This window comes from Acanthopagrus latus, chromosome 6, assembly GCF_904848185.1.
Source record: "Acanthopagrus latus isolate v.2019 chromosome 6, fAcaLat1.1, whole genome shotgun sequence".
NCBI lineage: Eukaryota > Metazoa > Chordata > Actinopteri > Spariformes > Sparidae > Acanthopagrus > Acanthopagrus latus.
In genome coordinates this window covers 297923-319546 of record NC_051044.1, presented here as the reverse complement: position 1 = coordinate 319546, position 21624 = coordinate 297923, and the positions used below count along the sequence as shown (strand labels likewise).

At 44.0% G+C, this 21624-nt stretch overlaps 1 protein-coding gene across 9 annotated transcripts in view; it reads right to left on the bottom strand.

The window, feature by feature from the left end:
- Positions 1-21070, bottom strand: part of LOC119020741 (E3 ubiquitin-protein ligase RNF123) — a 93291-nt gene extending 72221 nt beyond the window's left edge. For 4 of the 9 annotated variants that reach the window (XR_005075408.1, XM_037100310.1, XM_037100311.1 and 1 more), the window contains exons 1-31: positions 20894-21069; positions 20229-20338; positions 19545-19629; positions 16879-16955; positions 16675-16772; positions 16268-16322; positions 15369-15454; positions 14829-14915; positions 13970-14037; positions 13206-13331; positions 12280-12394; positions 11992-12096; positions 10615-10740; positions 10430-10522; positions 10276-10349; positions 10072-10189; positions 9036-9135; positions 8742-8803; positions 7661-7732; positions 7062-7182; positions 6655-6756; positions 6148-6248; positions 5781-5973; positions 5071-5216; positions 3794-3877; positions 2746-2853; positions 2423-2600; positions 2261-2335; positions 1223-1310; positions 713-800; positions 326-410 (exon numbers count right to left, since the gene is read on the bottom strand). Coding sequence is in view for 8 of the 9 variants with exons in the window: in XM_037100310.1 (XP_036956205.1) it covers positions 326-410; positions 713-800; positions 1223-1310; positions 2261-2335; positions 2423-2600; positions 2746-2853; positions 3794-3877; positions 5071-5216; positions 5781-5973; positions 6148-6248; positions 6655-6756; positions 7062-7182; positions 7661-7732; positions 8742-8803; positions 9036-9135; positions 10072-10189; positions 10276-10349; positions 10430-10522; positions 10615-10740; positions 11992-12096; positions 12280-12394; positions 13206-13331; positions 13970-14037; positions 14829-14915; positions 15369-15454; positions 16268-16322; positions 16675-16772; positions 16879-16955; positions 19545-19629; positions 20229-20310 (2998 nt within the window). In the remaining variant the exon portion in view is untranslated. Of the gene's footprint in view, positions 1-325; positions 411-712; positions 801-1222; positions 1311-2260; positions 2336-2422; positions 2601-2745; positions 2854-3793; positions 3878-5070; positions 5217-5780; positions 5974-6147; positions 6249-6654; positions 6757-7061; positions 7183-7660; positions 7733-8741; positions 8804-9035; positions 9136-10071; positions 10190-10275; positions 10350-10429; positions 10523-10614; positions 10741-11991; positions 12097-12279; positions 12395-13205; positions 13332-13969; positions 14038-14828; positions 14916-15368; positions 15455-16267; positions 16323-16674; positions 16773-16878; positions 16956-19544; positions 19630-20228; positions 20342-20702; positions 20861-20893 lie in introns of those variants that run through there. The other 5 variants (XM_037100309.1, XM_037100305.1, XM_037100304.1 and 2 more) reach the window with 5 other exon arrangements.
- Between the last annotated feature and the right edge of the window lie 554 nt (positions 21071-21624).

Below are 21624 nucleotides of genomic sequence, written 5' to 3'. Positions count from 1 at the left end.
TAGATATGTTTCTTTTTAAGGCATTTTAATTGTAAATTAAATGTTATCACCCAGAGAACCACACTGAACCATCACTGAAGAAACTCTTCACATAATATCAAGAGCAGAAAACACACCAGCAACTGTGTGTGTGTGTGTGTGTGTGTGTGTGTGTGTGTGTGTGTGTGTGTGTGTGTGATAATCAAAGACGTATATCAAACAGAGCTGGAGTAAAAATAAACCTGCTGTAGACAAGCAGTCATGGCCTCAATTTATTTATGGAAATCCATAAAAGACAAAATGAGGAGTGAATCTGAACACAGACAGACAGACACAGAGCACCTACTCTGTAGACTGGGTAGGTTGGCGTCCTCAGGTTTGGTTTTCAGCAGGTGAGGAAGACGAGTGTACCTGTAGCCGAACCCACAGCCCTGAAACACAGCGACACACACTCAGCTCACACTGCAGCAGATATTCTATCATCTCTCTTTGCTCCTTGTTAAAGTTTACTGAAGCCGCTCGCTCCATCTTTGAACATAACGTGATTTTACATTAATTCTTTCTTCTTTAAATCAAACAAGGATTTCTATTTCTATCCACACTTTCTTTATTTGACCTTAAAATAATGCTGGGAAACACTTTACTGTGCGTGTGTGCATGTATGTGTGTGCATGTATGTGTGTGCATGTGTGTGTGCATGCGCGCGCATGCATGTGTGATTGTGTGTGCTCACCCTCCACAGTCGGACCAGTATCCAGTTGGTCTGGGCCCAGGGTCTCTGTTCATATGGAGCCAGCAGGTTCCTCATCATGGCCACACGTCTGAAAGCAGCACAGAGTGGATCACAGACTGAGTTTGACCGAGAACTGTCCAAAGTATCCAAACATTTAGATACGTTCAGTTTACAGTCAGAAACACTTAAGAAGCTGAAACAAAAGAATAATTTCCATTTGTGTGTAAAAAATGTCTGCTGTCCTGATGACTCGTTCTCAGTCTGTCAGCTGCAGACTGAGAACAGGTGAAGAGGTGAAGAGGTGAAGACGGCTTCTACAGACACTTTCTGATCCGTGTAACACTGGTAAGAACCAGAGAACAGGACTGAACACATCTCTGTGTAGATAAATCTGTGTGTCATCTGCGTATCAACTGACCTAAAGGAAATCTGTACTTTAAAAGGCTTCAGGAGCTCATCGACCTGAAATCAGTCGAGTGCCTAATTTTTATCAAGAAATAAGAAACTTACTGCTCCTCTGGGATCCTCTCCACCGCCCTGAGGGATTGTGGGTAACAGACGTAGCTGGCCAGAGCCTGCATCAGAGAGTCTTTGATATCTGAGTGAAAGACGGGACAGAGAGCTTTAAAGTGAAACTCTCACCAAAATGCAACCAAGACTTTATATGTGAATGTATATGAGGCAATCCAGGTTACGTCTCATTCTGAGATCGACTCTTCTCCACTGGCAGGACGGCGGCGAGTGGAACAAGCTACTGCTAACATGAGCTGCTCAAAAACTTTCTTTTTAGTAACTCTGTGTACACAAAGTGCTGGTGTTCATGTGTAGAGACCCTGGTGATGCTACCAGCAAAGTTTCATGTTGTGTCCAGACTTCTTACTGTTTTAAAAATACAGATTTTGATGCTATGGTAAAAGTGCCCGTAGCACTCCCATTGAAAATGAGTTGGACCTGAAAACTAAAATATGGTAAATATTAAAAGTGCTTCTTTCGTCGTAATATTTTTTTTTTTTTTTACACAAAGGTTTGACTCATATACATTCACAAAAAGACTAGGTTGCATTTTGGATAGAGTTTCACTTTAATATGATGACAGATGATTTGTCAGAGTGTAAAAGATCATATCAACAAAAACCCAATAAAGACATAGTTTAGTTTTTTTACTTTCAAAGACCCAAATATTCCACAATGTTTAATAACTTCTGAACCCCTAATCTGATCAATACGCTTTAAAAACACTTGTTATGTGAGGCTTTTCAGTGCTATCACACGTCTTGTTTGGACATTCAGGGCATCTGGAGTGAACCTGATGACATCATCACGTCCTGCAGCAAGTCCCGCCCCTTCCAGTCTCCCTTATTTGATAAAAACTTTGTGGTGAATGAAGAGAGACAAATAATGTATTGATCCTGTTTGAACTGGTCAGTATTAAACTTCATGGTGTTAAGGTTCAGTTTTTGTGGCTCACTTAGTGAATATCTCACTACATCATACACACACCTGAGCACTACACAAGAGGAACAAAGCAACAAGAGACTGAAGTCTTACCTGTCCCAACTATACGAGGGTCTGCAAAGTGCTTGGCGAGGATAGCAGCGAGTTGAGTCAAAGTGTCTTCGTAGCCTAAGGACGAAAACACACACATGAATGACTGAGCAGCGCCAGTCCAGCTGACCGTCACAGGGAGGTGTCAGGATGAACTTGTCTCACCTGGCAGCTCCTCCATGCTGTTTGCAGGACTGAAGTAGTTCTTCAGGGCGCTGTACGCATTCATGGCCACATTGAGGTAGAACTCTGGAGCGAAGGCGAACAAAGAGCCGGTGTTGTCGGCATGTTCGATGGTCCGAATACAAACACACAGCAGCCAGTACACATCCAGCATCTTGTCCTGGACACACACACACAAACACACACACAGAGAAGAGGTTGTTAGTCATGTCAACAATATGATAGAAATCAGAAAGTTACTGTACAGGACGGAACAGCAAGAAACGACTGAACGGGTGAACACAGGTGTGTCGCAGCTGGATCACCTTGGAGTAGATGGTGGCGTTGATCCAGGCCAGTCTTCTGCTGAGGTGATTCAGCTTCTCTGCAAAAACCTTCTGGCTCTTCTGGAGCTCCTCCAGGATGTCTGGTCTCTGTAGGACACACAATACAGTGTGAGGAGCAGGAGGAGGAGGAGGAGCAGGAGATCCTCACCACCACATGTCATCTTGAGGAAACAAACTCATTGGATCTTCTCTTCCAGGAAAATCCCCATGTTGATAAAATGAAGACAGCTTTGGCTAAAAACTGTTCTCATAGTGTTTTGTGGATTTATTATGAAAAGCTTGGACAAGAAGACAAAGTAAAACACTAGTGCTGTGGTCTCCCACTCCTTTACGGTGTTATCATGTTTATCTGCATGGTAACACAAAGCCTCCTTCTGATTGGTCACTGCTGTCAGTGAGGAGCTGGAGACACAGCAGCCGTCCTCAGCACCGTCGTCTCTCAGAGGACCGGAGGCTTCGTTCAGATGACTGCAGAACGTCCTCTGATCATGTTGCTGTAAAGTTTGCTGGTGACACTTGTGGCCTGTTGAAGCTAATGAGACGAGCGATCAGAGCAGGATGATGGGAGCTCGGCCAATTATCTTCAACGAGCACCGACACACAACAAGGCTTCAGAACAAACACACACACCATCGACTGATGAAAAGTAGGTCACTGATGTCACAAACACTGAGACTGTCACACAGAGGTGTGGAGTTTAACAGGGGGACAGAGGACAGGTGTGTGCAGGTGTGACTGCAGCAGGAGGAGCTACTCCTCACTCCCATCTTGATCTCAGGACCGGAGGGACTCAAGAAGTCAGAGGACGATGACATCGTCTTCACTGCCTGACGACTCAGTCTTGTCTCATATTGTAGAATAACGAACACGCTGGACTCTGTGTGCGACGTGTCTGTCGTCACGCTTTCATTGGAAATAAAACAGCCGTGGTGTGCAGAGGCCTCTCTACTGACCCCGAACAAACCAGGTGAGCTCGAGACCCTGAATGAATGAAGTGTTAGCAGATGGTACATGTGAGTGATCTTACTCTCGCAGGACATCGTGCGATCTTCTCCTCCGTGTCCTTCAGAGCGACGGCGTATTCATGGACGTCATCCGAGACCACCACCATCTGTGGGAACACACGTCACACTTACTGTCTGCAACAGTCTTCAATATCTAGTTGTCATCAATCAACTACAAACTGTGTTTCTTCACTCCTTTTCTAAGCTTCATTCAACAATCGATCAGAATCGTCCAGATTTAATGTTCCTCTGATGTAAATTAACATCTTCTGTCATTCAGTCAACTCAGCTTTTCAGTCGCCTGCACACGAGCATGATCGCAGGAAACTTAACGTCTCAGAACTGGACATATGATATAAAAAAAACCCAGAAGAATCCTTGTGCTCTTCATCATCTAATTCAATCTAATCGTGTTGTTTTCAGCAGACAGACGGTCTGAACCACCGCTGCACCTCTTTAACTGCGTAATGTCCCTTTAAATCCAACAGCTTCACGCTGACAGATGACAGAGAGCTCGACCTGAACGTCCAGCAGAGACACAGAGAGGACAAAAGTTCACCTGATGACGGCGCTGGATGAAAAGTCTCCTACATTTTTAGAGTTGGCCCTGAGGAGAACCTGAAGGTCCAACCCACAGTTCAGAACCATGAAACACTGAACGTCACCGTCATCTTTTATCTACTCATTGTGAACATGCTGTGTTCATGTGAGAGCCTGAGATATACAGTGGGATGAAAGTAACAAATACTTACAGATACATGAAACATCGACTGAAGGACAGTAACTGAGTCACTTTCCTTCCCTACATCTGAAGTATCTGAACTTTCTCCTCCTCACAGCTTCAGAACGGCCTCGTTACTTTAGTTTGATGCATGTGAGGAGAATAATAATCTGGTTTTCTCTATTTCCACCTGTTGTCTTCAGCTGCAGTGTGGTAACCTCTTTCGTTAACAACTTTCACTTGTTTTCTTTGATAAAATTGTGAATTTGGTCAATAAAGCAGATATAAATGAGCTCAGGACACAATGTGAGTTTATCAGAGGCTCCATGTGAAGGTCAGACTGTACATGTGAATAAATATTCAACATTAACCTTTAGTGTTCACATCAAACCGTCATAGCTGCTCGAAAAATCATGGCTGAAGAAATGAGTCTTGAAAGAAGCCACGAGAGTCACAGACACATGGGACTAAACCAGGACCTGAACCAGGATCTGAACCAGGACCTGAACCAGGACCTGAACCAGGACCTGAACCAGGACCTGAACCAGCAGCTAGCAGGAAGTGCATACAGGAACTCACCTTCCCCAGCTGCTGATGGACACTCAGGTTGTACATCATCACAATCCCATCAACAATCTCCAGAAGGGATTTGTCTGCGATTGGCTGATCGGGTTCCTCCAGCGGTCGCCCCAGCAACAGGCCGTCGTTACCATGGCTACCCTCGACTTCAGGTGGAAGAGGAACAAACAGGAAAGAGGAGAGACGAGAGAGGACAGGTGAGAGCAATCAGGAGGACTGCTGATGTCACACTTCATCTACCTGAGAATAAAATGATTCCAGTCTTCATCAAGTTTCGTGATTTAAAAGAAGGACTGCTGTGTGAAGTCTGATCGTTACTATGCGAGCTAGTTTCTTCCAGCTGGTTGGCAGTGAGACAGTCAGAGTGTCTGATGGAGATAAAGAAGTGAAAGTGTCTCGTCTTTACTGCAAACACAGATCAAGTCAACTCGTCATATAACAAGAGGTCACGAGGTCACGAGGTCATGAGGTCATGTTTCCTGTGCATTGATCAGAGACTTATTTTACACTTGTTAACAATAAGAACTCCTCTCAGCTGCAGTCAGGAGGGTCAGAGGTCAAAAACAAAGTGAGACTCATTAAGTTCCTCTTCCTCCTCCTGCGAAACAGGGTCGGTCCTCCTTCAGTCCAGAAGGAGGCGCTCCTGTTCTCTTACAATACTACAGCAGCGGACTGCTCCTTTATTCAGAGTGATGTGTTCAGGGACTCACTGTCCTCCTCAGTCCTCTGCTCCACAGCGAGGGTTCGGACCTTCACTTTCTCCGGCTGGGTCAGAGGTCGTCTGGGGGTCATGAGACTGACGGCGGCCGTGCTCAGAAAACGATTGGCTCGACCCAGAGTGGGAGAACTCAACCAGCTGGGCCTCGCCAGAGCTCCGCCCATCGCCGCCGCACCAAACGGCCTCTGTCGTCAGAAACATAAAGATGAGGAGGAAACGCTCCACACGCCAACAGGTCTGAACGTGGTTTCTAATGTATTATGTTGTTGACAACGTCATTGCAGCAGAGCGAGTGGTGGAGAGTTGTTATATTATTCATACGGCAGAAAACTGAAGCATGCTCAGTAAAAACAGTCCACCTGTGCTGCTCCGCTCTCCTCGTCCTCATCTAGGTCGTCCATCGATGTGGCCTGGATCTCTGCAGGGTCGATGATGATGTTGGCTTTACTGGCCAAGTCATCTGTGGAGGAAAACACGCAAAACAGATATTCACCTTATTAAAAACACATTTCAGTTTCTGTTTCTCTGGACATACAGAGAAGAAAGGGTCACATCAGACCGACTGCAGCCGACAGAGAAGACCACGATGATAGTTTATCTCTGATCTATAACTGATCAATGGACGTTTATTCAGGCTGGACATCAGAGATAATGATGTCATCAAGAGGGCACCAGGGGCAGAAACAGGTAAGATTCTCCTGAACAACTGAAGTGGAATTGTTTGGAATTGTTTTAAATCAGAAAAACAACCAACAAAGAGATTCAGTTTCAGTCTGATACTAAACACACCAGGCTGCTGTGTTTCTTCACTGAACTGATAGAGATCTAACTTCCTGTTTGACCCTCTTTAAAACAGTCAAACTTACCTTTGAGTGTCTTCTTCAGGTGGGACAGCAGCCCACCCAGTCTCTGCAGGTCAAAGTAATCCACCTTCCCATTGTAGAAGAGCTGAGGAGGGACGTAGGCCTCTGGAGGACGACCACAGAGAGAGTGAGGACGATGAAGTAAACACATGCAGGAGGGTTTGAGACAACAAGTATGAAAAAGAGTCAGAGAAGAAGAAAGCGGCAAGCGAAGGTAAAGAGGCAGAAGACAGCAGGTGAAGCCGAACGTGAGATCATCACACCTGTGTTTACAATGAAAAACTTGGATTAAGAACATTAAGAATTAGTGGATTAATCTTCATCTTGTTGCTGATGGACGTTTTCTCTCTTTGTGCTGCGTCAGGGTTTGTAACATCGTCAGTGTTCTACGGTGTTTGGTTTGGTCTCACCTTCACTGCTGACGCTGCCAGGACTCTTCCTGTTGCTGTCGTCCCAGCTGGCCCTCACAGCCGTGATGAGGCGGTGGAGGAAACACACCATGTACTCTGGAGGACACAGAGCTGTGGGGTGCTGCTCAAACACACAAAACACTCACATCTTAGATTCTGGGAGAAAAACACACAGGAGGAACAATCTTTGGCTGTTCAATGTGTTTGTGTTCTTCTGTAACACTGAGGGTTTATTCTGAACTCCAGGTGTGGAGGAGACCTCATTTCACCTGTCCAGCACTGCTGACTACAAACATGATCAGAGCTGAAGTTATCAGTTATTTTCATTATCGATCGATCGGCTGATCCTCTTCTTCCTCTTGGGTAAACACCAAATCCTTATCAGATGCTAATTAATACTGATAAGAATAATAAACCTGTTTAATTATAGATTACAAGATTTTTATCAGCACTCATACAAAACAAGTACACAGCCTCATGTTTAAGAAGCATTTCATGAGGTCATTGTCAACAGAACACTTATTATATGAAGAGTTCAGATGATGAACAGGGGACGTGTGGACGCTGACTGGATCAAACGCCAGCTCGTCTCCTCTTACCCCTCTGTTGCTGGCGTTTTCTTGGAGAAACTTCCTGAACTTATTGAGGAAAATGTATCGAGAGGCTTCACCCTGAAACACAAACACAGCAGTGATGAGCTGACCTGGAAACAGTATAATGAAGTATTTCAGACACAGTGTGAGCTGAGAGGAGACATTGAGGCCGGAAGAAGCTCGTTACTGTCTTTGACTCCGACCAACATTAATGAGACTTCCAGCAGATACGATGAGACTACAGTTCCTTAATGAACTCTGTCAGTGTAGCGTGGAGAGAACTGAAGCCAGACACAGAACTGTTGATTCAGTTTTCAGATCAGCATTTAATCAGACGGAGTCCAGCCAGGCGCAGACAATAACACGCTACAGTGCAGAGAGACGTCCCATCAGCTGACGGATCGACCGACGACACAAACACTGAACCAACAAGCTCAGCTGCATTAACAAGACAGCAGGAAATATCAGAACATATGCGTCATAATGCTGTTCTGCTCCAGGAGGATTCGTGTCGGGCCTTCAGCGTGTCGACGACTCGTAGCTGAGCTGCTGCTGTGTTGAGTTCATGGTGATAAATGTGAACGGGTCAAATCTGATTCTGAACCTTTTCACCCACTCTGACATTCAGACTCGTGAGGTTTAGCAGACAGTGAGGCTTTACTTTCATATCTGGTTTATTTGAAGGTTTGATGGTAACTTCTGGTTCAACAGTTTCACTTTTCACCATTTACAAGCTCCAGTGAATAATAACTTTTACCATCACCATCAGTTTCTGTTGTTTCTCTTTCACTTGTGAGTGGTTGTAACAAGTTAACTAATTATTTAAAGACCATCCTTTCATCGGTCCACTGAGGAGACATCAGGGCAATACAGCAGCTCACAGACAGAAAACGACACTATAGAAGATTAAAGCTGTGAAATCAGTAGGAGACGTGAAGATCAGTGACGCAGGAGGACGACAGACACATGGACATCAGACCTGATCTGACACAAACACTCACACCTGCAGGTCTCCAGGTGTTCAGACCCGTTGGCTGTTTCTGATCTGTTTGAAGATAAGTTAATAAACTGGATCAGCCGTACGTACCGTAGATTTGTCCTTGTTGTTCAGCAGCAGCTTGAGGATCTGAACCTGCAGCTCCTCCACCACTGAGGAGAACAGAGTCAGGAAACGTTTCACATCATCCACGAGACGACATCAAGCCCACAGTGATGATAAAGTCATTTCATTCATTACATCTGTGACTGTAAGTCAGGTCAAACTGGCAGCAGCTGTTCAACAACTACAAACATTCAGTAAGAGACTTGATGAATTAAATCACACGATGTGGAATCTGTCTCCTGTGAAAGGCCGAACAGGAGCAGAGACGGTGTGTCTGACCTTCGATCCTCTTCTTCAGCCTCTGGCAGCCTCTCTCGTATGCTCGCCGCCTCAGTCGCTCATCTGCACTTTCATCTGCAGGCTCGCGCTCGTCTTTCCCCTGACGGCAAATCACAACAAGTCAAACCTGCAGTCATGAAGCAATAATCGGTCAGTGCTCATGTTAATGTCTCCTCCTTCTCTACACTTCGCCCTACTTCGTCTGTTCTTCTGTGTTCTCACGAGAACGGAACAGTGGCGCTGGTTCCTCTGTGGGATTATTGATTATTAGATTCTGGATTATTAGACACAGTATTCTGTGTGTCCAACACAAGGTTCTGATCAATCCAGGTTCTGTTGATCCAGATAATCTCCACAGATGAACTCCACTCTGTGATGTGTGAAGCTACATTAACTGTGTAGCAGTAAGAAGCTAATGTTAGGTTACAAACAGACGACATCACGGTCACATGACTGAAACGTCTCCACCACTAAGAGTCTTACTGCACAATTACTATCCAGGTTTTCTATAAACTGATCAGAGTACAAGTTGTAAAGTCAGAGTTAGAACAGTGTGGAACTAAAGTGGCCTGTAAAGACGGACTAGTGAGTAGATGAGTCTCCGTGTTGCTGTGAGGACGTTTAATGTCCCCGACAACCTCTGTAGTCTCATTCAGACACTTGTTAGCAACCGCTAACTGTTGTTAACACATGAAGAGCGTCATGGTTACACTGTGGGAATGATGATTAATATCTTAGTATGAACATATATGTTCAGCCTGTGACCACATTCTGTATTTCAGACTCTTAACTGAAAACACGTTCAACACACTTACAGACTTTGAGACGAGGGGACAAGAAGTGCTTACATGCTAACATGCTGTTTATCAGTTTATCTGGAGCCTAAAATAAAGAACCAGGCATTCAGTCCGACTGGAGATGAGTGAACTGATGTATTTCTGCAAGTCTTTTGTTCTCTGTCACTCGTCTGACGGCTCCATCAGATTATAATTCACCTTCTGTAGAAACAGTACGTCAACATGCTCACGGTGTTTACCTCCTTGTCAAAGTGCGTTGGCCACCAGGTGGTCAGGATGAGCTCCTCTAGCCCCGCCTCCTTCACCCTCAGAGGAGTCTTGATGTAGAAAAACACGACTGAGCGCAGAACGTCAAACGTGGAGCTGTGTTCAGGACAATAATCAGTGGATCTCCTGAGTTACATCAGAACCTCAGCTCACAGGTCGGACTGACAGAAGGATATAAGACGTTGTTGAGCAGGTACTTCCTGGACTTCTCATGATGCAGGATGGCCGTGGTCAGACGCAGGTAGTGGATCTGAAACACAGACACATCAGAGTTCAGACGGGTCGCTGGTCTGGAGAGACAAGAAGCTGACAGACAGGTGTGTGTCTCACCTGGAAGCCCAGGTCAGGGATGATGGGGGAGAAACGGTACGCCCTCAACAGTGACATCATCAGCTGCTTCAGACACTCATTCACCTCGTAGTCCTGCAGACAGACAGAGAGAGAGAGACAGTTACATTAAAATGGACTTGCTAGTGTGTGTGAGTGTGTGTGTGGTGTGTGTGGTGTGTGTGTACCTCCATCAGGAGCCAGAACAGGTCCAGTAGCTGTTGGATCAGCGGGTGTTCGTCCACTGAACCTCCTCCCTCCAAAATCCCCAACAGGAAGTTCATCAGCACGTCCTCCACCAGGTACACCTTACACTGCACACACACACACACACACACACACACACACACACACACACACACACACACACACACACACACACACACACACACACACACACACAGAAAATCTTTAATACTGATTCTCTGAAACTGCGGTGTTGGAATATAACTAAGTACATTTACTCAAATACTGTGCTTAATTCTGAGGTAGTTGTACTTTACTTGAGTTACTTTATACTTCCATTAAATTAATTTGATTTCTTTACACTCTGGTTACTTTGACTGAGAAAGACATTCTTAAATATATGTAATTTAATCAGTTTGAAATACTCAGAAATAAATACAGAATTTACTTTTACTGGTACTTCAGATATATGCGAGTATCAAATATCTAGAGCAGGGGTCACCAACACGGTGCCCGCGGGCACCAGGTAGCCCCCATGGACCACATGAGTAGCCCTCAGGCCTGTTCTAAAAATTAAAATTGAATATTGATATTATCTGTTTCCCACCATCAACAAGTCATTGTTGATAATTAATATGAGAAATCATGAACATGATCAGCATCTCCACATAGATGAGTATTATTAATCATTAATAATCACATATAACTAAAGACAAACTCAGCAAATTTGTCATTTCAGAAGAGTGAATCAAACTGGTAGCCCTTCCTATGACTCAGTACCCATGAAGTAGTTCTCAGTTTCAACAAGGTTGCTGACCTGATCTAGAGACTTGTACTATTCATATGGATGTTGTGACACCATCAACACGTCTACTGGAGTCGGACTGTCGGTACTTTGAGCTCTTAGATCTCAGTGTGGTTCTGTTCTCCTTCTGACCACCAGGTGGTGCCAAACACACGCAGTTATCAGAACCAGCTGCCTGTTCTCCGGTTCTCCACACTCAGAACTCTCCTGACAGCAGAACCATCACCAGGTGTACGTTGTCTGTTCTGTTTCCTACATTACCCATGATCCTCGGCTGCTGAGGCACACATTCAAAACCATGTTAACAGGTGTTGATTGACTCGTAAAGTTAAAACTGAATTAATTTGATTATCTGCAGATTGTGAAATCAGTTTTTTCAATGGTGTCGTTTTCAGCATCATGTGACTGTTAGAGAACAGCTGACACTGATTGGTCATTTCATGGCAGAATGCATCCTGGGAGTTAGTTAACTTCTCCCCTGAAATGTTTACGTCCACAGATTCTTGTACTTTTGACTTTATATTAAAGAACCAGATATTTTCTGACACAACAGAAAGAGAGGAGGCGGCGTCACCATGAGAGGAGCGAAGTGGTTGAAGATGTGAGCCAGCGTGATGAGGACGGTGGCGTCTCCATGAAGCCTCCAGACAGCAACGTCTCTGTCCACCAGCTTCTCCTCCTGCAGACCACACAAACACAAGCAGACATCATGACCTCATCGTGACCTCATCGTGACCTCGTCATCAGACACACTGACAACAGGACGGTCCATCATCCATCACAGGGCGTCCAGATAAACACTCCAGTTGTTCAATGAGTTCAATCTGGAACAGAAATGATTTGACTGGTCAGCTGGTCGTACCTGAGTGTCGATGGTGGTGCTGAGGACGTTCTTCATGTAGCCCAGCAGTTTGTGAGCTTTGATCAGGTCTGCAGTCGGAGGGTTCTGGAGGGGCAGGTATCCGTCCACAGGGTACGTGAGACACTCAGGTTAAAGACAAACAAAGTGACGAAAAACTAAATGTGTAACCTTAGTCATCCCCTCCTCCTGATGATAAAGTCCTCCTCTCCTCCTCCTGAAGATATAAAGTCAGAGCTGAAGTAGCTCAGACTTGATTTAAAACATCAGACGTCTCCATTCAGCTCGTCTGCTGTGAAGGCTCATATTTAATATTCTACCTGCTGTCAGTAACATTCAACAAAGGATCCTAAAAACGCACGATTAATGAATGGAGTCTGGTTAAATTGTCTCCACACAACAAAACCCAAACAAGGATCACATTTAAAGCAGAATTCTTGAGGAAACGGTTGTGACCAGAACACGTCTGGTTTCTGGAATTTGAACTGAAGTTTTTAAAGAACGAACCATTATTATGTCAGTTTTCTGCAGTGTCTCTTTTGATCAGTTGTTTGTGCTCAACATCATACTTTTAGATGAACTCTTCCCCGTAGCAGTGAAGCTAACAGTTTTAGCGTGCACCGCCTGCACATCCGGGGTGTAAATCTGGTCTCAGATCAGATTGTGATCACAGCAGATGAGCTGCATGGAGACATCTGAGTTTAACTGAGCTGCTCCTGGAAGTTTACTTCATCTTTATACATTTTCTGTTCTTATTTACAGACGTTTACTTGTTTATCAATCACTTTGTGTCTGTGTGATGAAGTGTGTATATCAGCTGTTTACTTTGTTTTAAATTAACATTATTCTTTCTGTCTCGTCCTGAGACTGTGAAGAGTGTGTGTGCGTGTGTGTGTGTGTGTGTGCATGTGTGTGACACTGAAGGATATCTGAGAGGTCTGCTGCCGAAGTTAAAAGCCACCGACTCTTTGAAGGAGAGACTGATGGCAGGAAAGTAAGCCACGCCCGGACCCATCTTAATGTTGGTGAATGCCGTGCCCAGAGACTGGCCGTTCCTGAGGACACACACACACACACATCACATTTACTAAACATTGCATTATATTTACATTACATTACATTTATATTGAGGGCATTTAGCAGATGTTTTTGTCCAAAGCAACTTACAACAAGTACATTTGTCACAAGAATGACACCATGACATCACCGTCGATAGAGTCAAATGAAATATAGAAACAGCCGTCAATCCCTCATCTGAGTATCATAACTGCTCTTTATCAGAGATTCTTTAAGGTCATAAGTGCTGTGACAGACGTGCAACGATACGAACATACAAGTGCATACATTTATTTTAGGGGGGTTGGGAGAGAGTCATGTTACGTGGGGTTGAGGTAAAGTCTGAACACTTCTTATCATCCTTCTTTGGTTTTATTCTTCTTTGTCTCTTGTGTTACATCTTCTGTGATTTTTCCTGTTTTCTGTCTTTTATTCCTTCTAGTTGTAAAAACTCTGTCTTCTGTTCTGTCTGCATGTGTTTACTTGTGTTTGTTCATCATGAGTTTCCTGCTTTAGCTACTCTGTCCCTTTGTAAACTCAACCACTAAAGATGCTCTATAAATAAAGTGTATTATCATTATTTTCACTAAGCTGAGGCACAGAAACACTGAAACTGGATCTGAGTTGATTCACTCACAAGCAGAAGGTGATGGTTCCCTCGTCCAGGTCGATCAGACAGCTGACGATGTCTCCAGCCGCCCACGACTGTGGAAACAGAAAGCTGTTAGCATCAGCAGATTCCAGGTTATCACCAGTGACACTGGTCCAGGTGAACACTGGTTACATTCAGACCCCTTCAGTCAACCTGCCTGATTACGGCTCTACATTACTGCTCTACTATACAATACAATATTCTGTTTCTACGACCAGCATCATGACGATCAGCTGCCTGCAGACGCCCCTGAAGTGTAACGACTTGTGTCAAAGTCACAGAGTGATGTCTGCAGTTCTATAAGCTGTTCACGACACTCTGTTTCCCTGTATCTACTGTCATAACCTGATAACTGAGATGTTCAGAGCTGTGAGTGATGGAGACAGACTCAGCGTGACGTCTGCTCATCACACAGTTAATAAACTCACAGCTCACTCCTCTGTATGAGCCTCATTTAAAGTTATATAGTTATAACTTACACTTTTATTGGCTAAATAACTAAATACATCTCCACCTCATCACTTCAGTTAGTAGAAATACTCGACACTGTTTTAAACAAGTCCATATTTAGAGACTGAGTTTCTTGTCCGTGAGGGCCACCGTAGCTTCTGTAGCTGCTGAGCCGGAGGATTCAATGAGCTGATGGGACGAGTGTATCTCCTGGTGGGTCCATCCTATTTACTGGAGCAGTGAAGCTTACGGGACTGTGACGACTGTTTGACTCATTCAGTTACTGCGTGTGAAAACTTCATATCGTGATCAGTAAACACACAGAAATACACATATTGTTCTTAATGTTCCTCTGACAGGTGAGTGTTCTGTCACCTGTCACAGACTCTCTCACCTTCCCGTAGTTAGTGGTCGTCACGTTCCACTTTCTCACTCTGTTTCCATCGTAGGCGTAAGAGTCCGGAGTGTCACCCACACCCTCCTGACACACACACACACACACACATACACACACACACACAGAAACTTCATTCACTGCTTCTTAAAAATCTTAAATGTTAGAGCATTAGCAGCCTTTGTTGTTAGGGTTTGTGTGTGTGTGTATGTGTGTGTGTGTGTGTGTGTGTGTGCGTGTCCATGCGTGTCCATGCGTGTCCATGCGTGTGTGTGTGTGTGTGTCCATGCGTGCGTGTGTGTGTGTGTGTGTCCATGCGTGCGTGTGTGTGCGTGTCCATGTGTGTGTGTGTGCATGTCCATGCGTGTGTGTGTGTGTGTGTCCATGCATGTGTGTGTGTGTGTGTGTGTGTCCATGCATGTGTGTGTGTGTGTGTGTGTGTGTGTGTCCATGCGTGCGTGTGTGTGTGTGTGCGTGTCCATGCGTGTGTGTGTGCGTGTCCATGCCTGTGTGTGTGCGTGTCCATGCGTGTGTGTGTACCTCCTGGTTGAAGCGACAGTTGAGAGTACACCAGCCGATCTGCATCAGGCCCTGGGAGGAGATCAGCACCTCGTAGGCCCACTTCCCTGCAGAGAGAGACGGCTCGTCTTTATTCTGGATTTAAAGGGACATTACGCAGTAAAACAGCAGCAGCAGTGGTTCAGACCGGCTGTTGGATGTTTCCCATCACTGGTCCATCACACCAGGTCACCTCGTTTGATAAGTGGTCCTCATTAGGTCCTTTTCAAAGCGACGGACACAAACAGACTGAATAAACTCATACTGAAGGCCTGTTGGCCTGTTGTTGGCTCTGAGCTTGTCACCCTGGAGGAGGAGGTTATTTTACTATCATGTCCACTGTTCTTGGGGTAAATCTCCAACCTTGTCCTCTGCTATATTTGGGGTTCCTGACCCCTCACTTGCACTTAACTCTACACAAAAGGACATTATAGCTTTCACATTCTTACTAGCAAGACGTTCCTTCTTGTTACATTGGAAGTCTGATAAATATCCTTCTATCTCCCGGAGGCTCAAAGACATCATGTTTTTTTTTAAACTTGAGAAAATTAAATACAGGTTGATAAGATGTACAGTCAAATGTTTGGGGGCTGTTCACTGCTTATTACACTGTACTCTGTAATCTAATTTAATTATTTTCTTCTACATTCTTATCAGAGTGTTTTTGTTTTGTTTTTTGGTTATTTTCATTTTTATGTGTGTATATGTGACTATGTACATGTGCATGTATGGTTAAAAAAGGAAAAGGTAAATTGTATCTCTGTGATTGGAAGTATCGTATTGTATTTTTTAAATAAAAATATTTTGGAGGAAAAAAAAACACATGCTCGGTCCGGTTCTACGACACCACATGAGACAGAACACGATGGAAACAGGTTTACCTTTGTACACACACGTGGTGGCTCTGATGGAGCTGAAGTTGCTGTGGCCGATCACCTGAAATCAATCACAGTAAAATCAATAGAACTTGGAGACTCGTTAAAAATCATTAACACAGAAACAAGGTGGGACAGGTGCTGTTGCTATGGTTACAAGTATCTTTACTTTAAAAGAAAAGTTGAACCAGCTGCCGTCACGATGTCTCGGTGACAAAACTGAAAGATCTTCTTTTTTTTTTAAGAAACATTTTAGAATCGACATCATGACGGCTGATTATCGGACCCACACACATGTTCAACATTTCTCTGTGTTCAACCCAAATCTGCACAGACTGTCAGCAGTAATCAGCTGCAGTCGCTCGATGCTCGCAGCTGATGAAGGTTTAATAATCCAGAACAGGTCGTCTCACCCCGAGCAGATCATCGTCCACAAACAGAAGTCCTTCGAAGCCGCTGGTGTGATCGAGGACGACCGGCTGCGGACCAAGACGACCTTCAACAGGCTGATCTGAGAACAGTTCAACAACAAGAAGCTGATGAAGCTGTGTGTGTGTGTGTGTGTGTGTGTGTGTGTGTGTGTGTGTGTGTGTGTGTGTGTGTGTGTGTGCGTGTACCTCTGCTGTCCTCACTGTCTCCCTCTGACAACAGTCTCTCCAGGTGAGCACTGAGGTCCTGGAAGCCCAGAGGTTTCCTGTGAAGGAGGAAACAGGAAATGACATCACTCGTGTGTTTCTTGATATTTTTCAGCTCTTTTCTGCAAACTGTCCCGCTGTGGCTGATCTGTGGTCCTCTGCTGTAGTTCAGGTGTGATCACTGCTGCAGGTGACGCACACATTAACAACACAACACATGAATGTGACGCAGCAGTAAACTGACAGCAGGTCAGATTGAGCCTCTTCAGACCAGAGCTGTAATCTGATTACTGTCTGATCTGCAGGTGATGTCACTGACTGTGTGTTGGGCTGAAATGTGTCCTGAACATCCAGGAAGCTCTAAAGACACAAGGATCCATCTAACGCAAGAGGAGCTCTGATCAGAGAAATCAGGAGAACTGGATTTAAAATCAGATTTAAAGCAGAGCTCTAAAATAATCTCTGCTCTGTCACCAAGGCTAACAGAGCTTGTGATCAGTGTGTAAATGCTGCAAGAATTAAAATCAATATGGAAATAAAATCAGTTTGCGTTCTTTCAGGACCTTTGATAACAGCGGGAGGATCTGCTGACACCTCATTAGACTCACGCTGTGGTGACGTCACGTCTGTTTGAGCTGGTTAGGATTCCACTTCACTTCCTGCTGCTGAAGACAACATTTCCTGAAGCTGCTGCTTTATAATTGTGACGCACATCTGAGAAACTCAATGTGTGTTACTGAATTAGCATAGTTTAGTTAGCACAGATCAGTTCAGTTCACTTAAAATAGAGTGATGTTAGAAGTTAAACCTGCTCCAGTCTAAGTTTAGAGTTAATACTCGCTCATAGTTTAAACTGCTGTTGGTGCAACAGAACTTAAACCAACACCAGGATTTACTGAGGTCCAGATTCCAGCTGAGCACCTTTACTACATGTTTACAGTCATCATTCAAACACATCAGGAGCTACGATCCCTCCTACGATCCCTCCTATGATAGATTTGTTGTCGTTGATTAGCTTTTCATTAGCTTCAGGCCATTTAGTCTGATGCAGACCTGATGATGTCATCTTCGATCTCTGAGTACAATTATTTTAATTATTATAATCATAATAAATCTTCCTGAACCATGAGCTGATCTGAGCTCCGACTGACTTCAGTTCAGTGAGTGAGACTATATTTAACATGTTTACACTGTGAGAGCTGAAGGAGTGTGTGTGTGTGTGTGTGTGTGTGTGTGTGTCTATGTATAGAGGTAACATGAATCGGTCTGGTTTAAGGAAACTGTAACACTAATCCAGGTCAGGGTACAACACACACACACACACACACACACACACACACACACACACACACACACACACACACACACAGCTGTAGCTGAGTTATTATTATCACCATGTCGTCTCCTGTTTCTCAAATCAAACACATTTTGTTCTTTGGACTCGTTTCACTCAAACCTCACGGTGGCGCCGGAGGTCAGAGAGGTTTCCTCAGAGGAGCATGAAGGTAAATCCATCTTTCAGAGCTGCAGGTGACGTTTGTTTGTGGCTCACTGAAATTAGCATCACTCTGGTTCCTCTGTGGGATTATTGATTAACAGATTCTGGATTATTACAGATAATATCTATGAGTCAAACACAAGGTTCTGATCCGTCCAGGTTCTGTTGATCCAGATAATCTCCACAGATGAACTCCACTCTGTGATGTGTGAAGCTACACTAACTGTGTAGCAGTAAGAAGCTAATGTTAGGCTACAAACAGACGACATCACGGTCACATGACTGAAACGTCTCCACCACTAAGAGTCTTACTGCACAATTACTATCCAGGTTTTCTATAAACTGATCAGAGTACAAGTTGTAAAGTCAGAGTTAGAACAGTGTGGAACTAAAGTGGCCTGTAAAGACGGACTAGTGAGTAGATGAGTCTCCGTGTTGCTGTGAGGACGTTTAATGTCCCCGACAACCTCTGTAGCCTCATTCAGACACTTGTTAGCAACCGCTAACTGTTGTTAACACATGAAGAGCTTCATGGTTACACTGTGGGAAATTAATGATGATTTATGTTGGAGAACAAAACATGAGAATATGTTCAGCCTGTGGTGACACAGAGCTTATTTCAGACTCTTAACTGACAAACCCACTAACTTCTAGACTGACAGAACCAGAACCAGGAGTGTTTCTTATTTCCAGGTTTTAGGAATCAGTCCCGCAGCTGCTCAGAAAATCCGGCATGAACAAACTTCACAGTACCATGACATCATAGAAAATCCCGACTTCACAGTATTATCATTATTATTATACTAAACTCAGGTACAGCGACCCATAAAGGAATAAGAACAGAATATATATTTATTTTTAAATATATCTAATTATTTCACAACATGTCCTCACTTGAATTCTACAGATGATGTTCCAATCCTGACAGATTTAAACCTTGATGTAAATCTTAAATATGTTTTCTGATAACAGTGTAAACAGTACAATAACTGATTTTAACACTACAGTAAAAATCCAGTTACACTCGTTCAGTTCACTCTGTTTCCGTTTGGACTTTTTCTCCTCGACACAGTTCAGACTAAACATCACAGAAACGTTTCTGACTGACAGCGACGCTGACGCTGCTCTGCTGACTCAATGATGATGTTACCTGAGCGACGCCAGAGCCGGTCCCTGTTTAGTGGAGGGGAACACCTGGTGCAGGAAGTCACTCAGCAGCTTCTCATTCACTATACCTGAGACAGACAGACACACAGAGAGAGACAGACAGTCATCAGTAATCAGTCTACTGTCAATAACACAGTATATGACAGAAGAAGAAGGAGACTTGAGCTGTCTGAGCCCGAATCAGATACACAATGTGATGTTTTGTTCCAATAGTTTGAAAAAGATTAGCTGAAACATGGATCAGGTGACGATCAGCTGCTCTGATCACTCAAACATCAGCTGGAACAGAACAACAGTCACAGAACCCTTCACTGCACCACTGTGCTGGTGACATCACCTTGACATCACACCTGTGAACAGAAGAGCTCAACGACCAACTCTGCACCATTAAAGGTTCCAAACAACATTAGTAACTTGACAAGTGTACATTACTGTCCACAGGTTAGTGTACAGGTTAGTGTACACATTACTGTACAGGTTAGTGTACACATTACTGTACACAGGTTAGTGTACAGGTTAGTGTACACAGGTTAGTGTACAGGTTAGTGTACACATTACTGTACACAGGTTAGTGTACAGGTTAGTGTACACAGGTTAGTGTACAGGTTAGTGTATACAGGTTAGTGTAGGGGTTAGTGTACACAGGTTAGTGTACAGGTTAGCGTACCTGTGGCTCTGGGCTTGTCTGTGTCTGAAGCCAGTCTGTAGTTGCGGCGGGTCAGAGCGGTGCTGCCTCCTTTAGAGCTCATGCTGTCAGACTGAAGTCACCTGGCTCACCTGCTGACGACACACAGGAAGGAACAAATATTATTCATAGATCTATAATCAAACCATGATCAATGAATCTGTAAACCATAGCGGGGAAACAATGACCGACTGGTTTAACTACATGAAGTGATAATACTACTGTCCTTTCATCAAAGCAGGGTTCTGAAGGCTGTACTTCTACCTTTACCTGTGCAATGTATCCGATTACTTCGTCCAGCTCGGGTTAATACTGTGCAGCAGTTTAATTAACAGTCTACTTCATGTTTCAGTCAGAGAAGACAAATCACACCATGTCTGTAAGTCGTGCTAGCTAACTAGCTACCGCGAGCTAACTTCTCCACTAAAACCAGCTGTTTTATACAAAACACGTTACCTGGACTCTCTGCCGGATCAGTCACATCCACACACACCCGCTACCGCTGACAACATCTACTGCTCTGCAGGATCTGACATGTCAGTGTTAGCTAGCTGGCTAACGGCTCAGTGACACAAACAGACTGTTTGCTAAGGAGCAGCTAGCAGCTAACAGCTAACAGCTAACAGTTAACTGACAGCAGCACCCACCGCTTCCTTCTGTTCCAACGAGCCTCTCCTCCAGCTGAACCCGCCCGGGATCCGCTTTATTCCGTCTGACTCAGATAAAATGTCGTGACTGAAAAGTCTAATTTCTACCACAACAGTCTTCTTCTTCTTCTTCTTCTTCTTCTTCTTCTTCTTCTTCTTCTTCTTCTTCCTCTGCTGCTGCTGCTGCTTGTCAACGCCTCTCACTACGGAGAGCCAGTTGGCACAAATTGTGGTTCGGCGCTTGGCGAAACGCGAAAGCAAAAACAGGTCTGAAGTTTCTCAGAAATATATTTATCTATTAGATTATTCGTTGATTTGTCAATTTATTTATTAATCTATTTGTTCTTTCGTTTAATCTGGACACATATAAGATCATCAAATCATGATTTAAATGAACAACCTCTGTGTCGTCACAGAAACACAAAAACAAAACACATTTATAAACATCATTTGAAGAAATACAACAAAAAAACATAATATACAAAAAATATCTAAATCAATAGAAAGTGATCCAGTGAAAGTACAAACATACATGTAAAACATTAGGAAAAATAAAATGTATATTTATACACACAAGTACAAGAAAACATTTGACTTGATGAATTAAATGTGCTGACAGTTTGTAAATGTGTAAAGATGAAGAGTTTTATCAGGAGGAGGATGACTTCAAGTTGATCTGGTGTCACATGAATGAATGAATGAATGAATGAATGAATGAATAGGATGATGTC